Raw genomic sequence first — 7,114 nt, 5'->3', positions numbered from 1 at the left:
GGTCAAAGTGTCTGGTAGACCGAGTCCCTTAACGTGGGTGGAGGGGGGAATCAACGAGGGGAAGTTCACTGCAACATTCACCACGGTGGTGCTAGTAGTCGCAGCGAAAAAAAGTGATACAGGGCTGACTGAATGAAGGTTGAGGCCAGGATGCAAGGTGGTGTAGAGGAGGCGAAGAGGAGGGTAGAGGAGGTGAGGTGGTGAGGAGGCGTAGAGGAGGGTGCCCCGCTCTTGGCGTTGATCTTGGTGAACACGTGTCCGCGCCCCGTCTCGTAGCTCTGCCCGGTGCTGATGCAGCCTCCACCGGCCGCAGCGCCCAGCGGCCTCGCCGAGTCCGTGCACAGCTCCGCTCTGAGCAAGCTCTCCATTGCACGCTGTCTGCTCGCAGCGACAAACACAACGTTAAACTTCCCCACCCCCCCCGTCCCGTGTGGCCTCTAAGACAGGGGTCCTCAACCCCCGGGTTGCAAGAGCACTTGCTTCAAGTATATTAAAACCCACTTTTTTGTGTAGATATGTAGATGACACTTTGGTTGTCTGGCGACATGGTAAGGATACACTTAATGAATGAATGTCTAAATCATCTCAATTCACAAAAACCGGCCATCCAGTTCACCATGGAAATGGAGGTGAATAACACACTCCCTTTCCTGGATATTTTGCTCGGACGAGGCCTAAATGGTAAAGTAACACACACAGCATTTACCAAAAGGGAACACATACTGATGCCTATCTGAATGCAGATTGGCATCATCACCCCGAACAGAAATCCTTTCTCAACAAGATGCTCATACATCTGGCTAAAACAGTGTCAGATGGTCAAAGTCTGAGGAGAGAGATTAAACATGTCAAAGAAACGCTACGATTGAATGTCTACAATAATGCTCAAATTAACAGAGCAGTGAATGCTAAACCAAGATCAAACAGTAATACTGCTGAATCAGGTTATTAAATAATTAAAATACCATATATCGTGGGAGTAACTGACAAATTAGCTAGTAGTCGCAGCTAAAAAAAAGTGATACATTAATGACAGGGCTGAATGAATGAAGGTTGAGGCAAGAATGCAGGGTGGTGTAGAGGAGGCGAAGAGGAGGGTAGAGGAGGTGAGGTGGTGAGGTGTTGAGGTGGCGTGGTGAGGAGGTGAGGTGGCGTGGTGAGGAGGTGAGGTGGCGTGAGGAGGTGAGGTGGCGTGGTGAGGAGGTGAGGTGGCGTGGTGAGGTGGCGTAGTGAGGAGGCGTAGAGGAGGCGAGGAGAAGGGTAGAGGAGGTGAGGTGGTGAGGAGGCGTAGAGGAGGCGTAGAGGAGGGTGCCCCGCTCTTGGCGTTGATCTTGGTGAGCAAGTGTCCGCGCCCCGTCTCGTAGCTCTGCCCGGTGCTGATGCAGCCTCCACTGGCCGAAGCGCCCAGCGTCCTCGCCGAGTACGTGCCCAGCTCCGCTCCGAGCAAGCTCTCCATTGCGCGCTATCTGCTCTCAGCAACAGACACAACGATAAACTCCCCCCCCCCCCCCCCCGGTCCCGTGTGGCCTCTAAATACTTATTTCCTTGGGAGAGGTGATTTATCGGACGAGGCCTAAATGGTAAAATAACACACACAGCGTTTACCAAAAGGGAACGCATACTGATGCCTATCTGAATGCAGATTCGCATCATTACCCCGTACAGAAAACCTCTCTCATCAAGATGCTCATACATCTGGCTAAAACAGTGTCAGATGGTGAATGTCTGGGGAGAGAGATTGAACATGTCAAAGAAACGCTACGATTGAATGTCTACAATAATGCTCAAATATCGATTTAAAGCTTTCGTGACTGCAATGATTCATCTTCTTTGGTTCTTTCGGTAAAGTCACGTAGAATGAGAATAAAATAATAAATTGATATTTTATCAAATAATAAATTGATATTTTATCAATTTATTATTTTATTCTCATTCTACGTGACTTTACCGAAAGAACCAAAGAAAATGCTCAAATAATTAACAGCAATGAATGCTAAACCAAGATCGAACAGCAATACTGCTGAATCAGGTTATTAAACAATTAAAATACCATATATCGTGGGAGTAATTGAGAAATTAGCTCGAGTTTTGGAAAAGCAAAAATCTAAACATCTAAGTAAGATTTGGCACGGTACACAAAATTCAAAAAATAGTATCTTGTACTTAAGATGAATTGCCTAAGTTGTCAACGGATGGTGTGTATCGGATTAATGGCTTATGTGGCAGATGTTATATTGGACAGATGGGACGTAACATTAGCGTAAGACTAAAGGAACACCAAATAAATATTAAACACTCTCAAACATAACTGTCGGAAGTTGCAGTACATGCTTGCCAACAAGAACACTTAATGTATTTTGATAACGATGAAGTGTTGTGTAAAACTCATTAATACTGGTCAAGACTAATTCGAGAATCCATTGAAACTGAGAAAATTTGTATTATTTTAACCTCTCTGACAGCTACAGGCTTAGTGCGGCCTGGAAGCGTATTATTAAGTAATTGTAATTGTAAGATGAGGAGATGAAGGCAGAAGAAGAAGACGTGGGGCGATGTGGTGATGCGGTCGAACGTGGTGGCCCGAGGAGCGGAGGGAGAGATGGCGCGGGACGGGGCGGTGTGGAGAAGGTGGCAAGGACGGCGGACCCCACGTGAGTGGAACAAACGCGTGGAAGAAGAAGACATCTCACATTTATCATTACTTATAGAGGAAACATACTAATTAAATGATTACTAATCAATTATATAATTTCAATAATCCCCCTCCCCGCCTCTGATTTCTGCACCTGATGGGTTATGAAATTAGGACAATTTATTAAATATATTGTATACCATAAAATACAGCAATTGACTAAAAATATACGGCAATAGATGTAACCTCGCAGCAGTGAACGTGACGAAATTTCATCATGGAAATGTCCGCTGCACAAAACCTTGAGTTCATCGCTCCACACGTGGTACCTCAGCCTCAGGATGAAATAAATCATCAGGGAGTTCTCCGTGAGCATCGTGCGCGCTCCAAATCCAGAGTTGAGCCGTGGTCTCGGCACCCAGCCAGACGCCTTCTCTTCTTGGGGCAGTCGGAGTCCAGCGCGCTATCGAAGGGCACGTGGTGAACGCTCAGGACGTGTCTCTTGAGCTTCGACTTCTGCATCGCTCCGTACGAGCAGTCACTGTACGGAAAGGGCTTTTCCTCTGGAACACAAGACATCCACCGTTGAGCACACGCACGCGCTAATACATAATTTATTTATCACCATGCAGTGGATGCCATAGCATTACTATGTATATGGGACGTTTTATCAATCACGGTTGCTGAGCACAGGCCCAAAGGCCCAAAATGCCAAATGGCCAGCAACAAATACCTCCGATTAGCACGGTTGGCTACGTATGGTACGAAAGAAGTTCAACATACGTACAAATAGTAGAAAAGCAAGATACTGATTTCCTGAAAAATATCATAATACATTTTTGGGGCTTATTTTGAAGCCCCAACATTTTGCACTTCTTCGTGTGGTTGATGTTGATGCAGAGCAACAACTATAATTAACATTGAGGTGGTTGAGCCAGATTATTCTATTACAGCTCATTAATTACACAATAATTACCTGCAATAGAACGAGTAAATACACATGGAAGTTAGGTGTGAGTACAATGAAGAGGAAATTCCCATCATGGAAATGACTCGGTCTATACATTCAAAAATGTTCCCTAAATTTACCCACTTGTTTAAGTAAAATTTACCCCGGTTAAGAAATAGATAATTTTTGGAATTTGTCAAGCAATGTATTTTTCTCAGTTTCCTTCCAATGGTGCTATTGGCTCCATGTCATGAGATGAAGTATCTCTGTGCAACTCTCACACAGCAGTGAACCACCTCATGTAAGAGAACAGCTCGTGGAAGGAGATATCATTGCACTGCTCATGACATCCCTTCGTGACCGTTTTTTATCCACTAGGAGGTTATTGCAATTTCCTACACATCACGCGACATCAGAAGTGTTTGCTGGAAGAAGTGTTTGGTAACTGGATAAGACCATCAATGAGAAGCCAGTTTAATCATGGCTCGGTGACTGAAACCCAGAGTTTCATGGTTTAACCCAACATCCGAGCAGCACCACATCAGATCTCTAGACTCCTCAGCGCAGGCATACAGATATGGTCAACATATGCGTACATTAACTAATTTGTGAAATTATGAATTACATATAAATGAAATGTAGTGTGTGCATTACTCGGACGTACCGAAAGGTGCCAGGTTGGGTTCATCCACCTTGGGGATGTTCCGCTCCACGCAGCCTCCTGCTTCCGTGCAGTCCATCCTCTTGATGTCCGAATTCTGGCTGTTGCTACTGCTGCAATTGGTGACGCTGGTGGTGGTCTTCTTTCTTTTAATGGACTTAGGTCTACGTCGCTTTTCCTTCTTCTTCTGCTGCAAGGCCATCAACACTTTCATGCTCGTAATAGGATCGAGAGCAGCGTATGGTTTATTCTCACTGACTGGTGAAGCAGTTTGTTGATGTGGAACTAGGCCAAAGCATTCAGGAAAATTGGATTTCATGTCATTTATCTTAACGCCGCTATCTTTTGTCGAAGCGTAATCATGTTCAGGCTTCGGTCTGTACAAGAACTGTGCGTGAAGACTTTCATGAGTTTTCAGGATTTCAATAGGACATAAAACTCCGCAGACTGAGCACATCTCATAGGGCGATGGTGGATTCAACACCGCATTGGCAAAACTGCCGTTATTCACCAAGCCTGGTGCACCCTTTATCACGTAATCCTTCTCGTGGGTCTTCACATGCCTTTTAAATTTTCCTAGCTGTTCAAACCTTTGTCCACATATGCGGCACCATTGGTCATGGGTCTCTTTGTGCGTTGTTACGTGGGCTTCTAGGCACCATGCCAGTTGGAATTTTTTCCCACAGACGTCACAAGAGATAAGTTTTTTCGGTCTTGTAACTCTACCGGATTGAGGTGGGGTTGAGACGGGTGCTGATGAAGTGCCATCGATGGTAAAGGCAATTCTCCCAGCACCACCATGACTCACAGCGGAGTTGCTCTCGCACATCTGAAACAAAGACAAAGGTCACGCGCATGACACCCGTGTCACGAGTGTACTCACAAAGGCATACTTAAGGTGACATAAGATTCATATATACTACAACTCATTATACCAGAACTCCACAATATTGCAGTTCCTATCATGTACGATTTTACTCCTCTTATCCACCCAAATAATATTTTGTTTCTAAACAACAATGACCAACTACCTCCATTTTCCTAATGTTACCCACCAAATAGGCCTTTCTGTATATACACACCAACAATATAATGATTGCACCACACGTTCACTCCACTATTCACAACACTCTGACTTGCAATCTCCATAAAGATTGTAATATCATTTATGTACGAGGGCAAGTTAAAAAGTTTTGAGAATGGACACTTTTTTTACAAACAACTACGTAAAATAGTCTTCAATAAAAGTACAGTATAGTACTATTAATGGCACTTATACGTGAACGTCATTATCTCTCATGCTAATTATTACAATGTTAAATAGTTACCCAGGAAAGCTTCATTGAGTCTAAGTACTGCATTTTCAGAAAGGTCCCATTGCATTGAGATGTTTGTGTGAGTGGAACCCAGAGAGACCCCACCTTGCAAATGGGGAAATAACACAACTCCGCACTAATGGATTCAACCCACAAACTCAAAGCATTCCCTGTTCAACAAAGTATTCAAATCAAGTTATTTTCTTTTTACCACAGTACTTTATGGAATCCTCAATAATTAATGCATTTTAGAAGTATTAAACTATACTTGAAGATGTGTGAGAATGTAATTCTGCAGATGCAACCACAGGCAAACTCGTATCTGCATATACAAGTTTCTGGGCCTCCTCACTTCACCAAACCCGCATTGACCGGCATGGTGAAGTATGGTTAAACAACTCCCACGAACGACATGGTGTGGGGGAGGCCTCTATCAAAACGCTGGATCGACAAAGGGCTGATACATGTCACGACATTGTACATTAAGACCGTTCTCTCGTCAGCACAAGCCGTCTATGTGGACAATAGAGGGCACGACACACGTGTACACGATGTTTGTGTGCGTATATTCAGCGTGTGCATCACGTCATAATTATATAAGGTCGCGATTATGCTCAAAACGAACCAAATGTATAACATCACGAATAACTTTGGAGGTCTCCAGAGCCTGAACAATATTTGAAGTAGACACTGACCCTTGTCACGAGTTCTTATGAACTATAAACTAAACTATAAACTATTTTTATTTAACCAGGTAAGGCCCACTGAGCTATATAACGCTTATCAGAAGCGACCTGGACACAAATGATAGCTCAACGAAAGTGGCTTATCATGTGGACATTTATAGCAGTCAAGTACTCTAAACTCACGTTTCTAAATGTGGAGGGGAAAACCGAAGGACCAGGAGAAGAATCTACGCGACCACAGGGGAAAAAAATAAACTAATACAGAGCAGGCGTCAGGGTCTCGATGGAACCTCCACGCTGCTGTAGGCCTAGCGAGGTAGTTAACATCTCGACACCGCGGCGCCCCTTATTAAAAGATTAACCATGTCTAGCAAGGTTATTGACTGATTTCACTCGACTCACGGCACCACAAGTAATGTATTAAACAAATAAAACAATAATAAAGTAGAGAGGCGCTACTTACATTTAACAATGTTGTTGTTAACTTTAAAAGGAGCGCGCTTCTGTCTGGCTTGCAGTCCGGCGATCGCGGTCTCCACTTCCTGGATAAGCCACGCCCGTCGCGGCTATGCCCCGCCCACTGTCGTGCAAGCCACGCCCCCGCGGATCGGGCCAAGCTCATCCCACGGTGAAAGCCCCACAATCGGAATCTTTATTTACAGACAGTCCTCGACTTACGAACGCCCAAATTACAAACAGCCGCCCTTCAGAACCAACTGGCATGAAATATAAATTATTTTATATCGCCTTAAAACGCGAACTCGCGCTTGTGAGTGAGTGCGCGTGCGTGAGTGTGAGCAGGGGGCACAGGTGGTGCATCAGCCAGTCATCTCAGTCATCTCAGTCAGTCGACCCGTGGCACCACCTGGG

The 7,114-nt window shown here is 44.7% G+C and overlaps 1 protein-coding gene across 1 annotated transcript; it reads right to left on the bottom strand.

Annotated features, from left to right (window-relative positions):
- Positions 1–1,931: 1,931 nt before the first annotated feature.
- On the bottom strand, positions 1,932–5,214 carry LOC142924820 (zinc finger protein 217-like). The gene is made up of 2 exons (XM_076067587.1): positions 4,246–5,214; positions 1,932–3,195 (listed from the first exon to the last, which is right to left on the bottom strand). The coding sequence occupies exons 1-2, from the start codon at positions 5,069–5,071 to the stop codon at positions 2,987–2,989; spliced, it is 1,035 nt and encodes a 344-aa protein (XP_075923702.1). The 5' UTR covers positions 5,072–5,214; the 3' UTR covers positions 1,932–2,986.
- Between the last annotated feature and the right edge of the window lie 1,900 nt (positions 5,215–7,114).

This window comes from Petromyzon marinus, chromosome 17 (genome assembly GCF_048934315.1).
Source record: "Petromyzon marinus isolate PM22_M1 ecotype Great Lakes invasive population chromosome 17, UKy_Petmar_22M1.pri1.0, whole genome shotgun sequence".
Taxonomy (NCBI): domain Eukaryota; kingdom Metazoa; phylum Chordata; class Hyperoartia; order Petromyzontiformes; family Petromyzontidae; genus Petromyzon; species Petromyzon marinus.
Note: the sequence above shows the minus strand (reverse complement) of the source record. Positions and strands in the feature narration are given on the sequence as shown.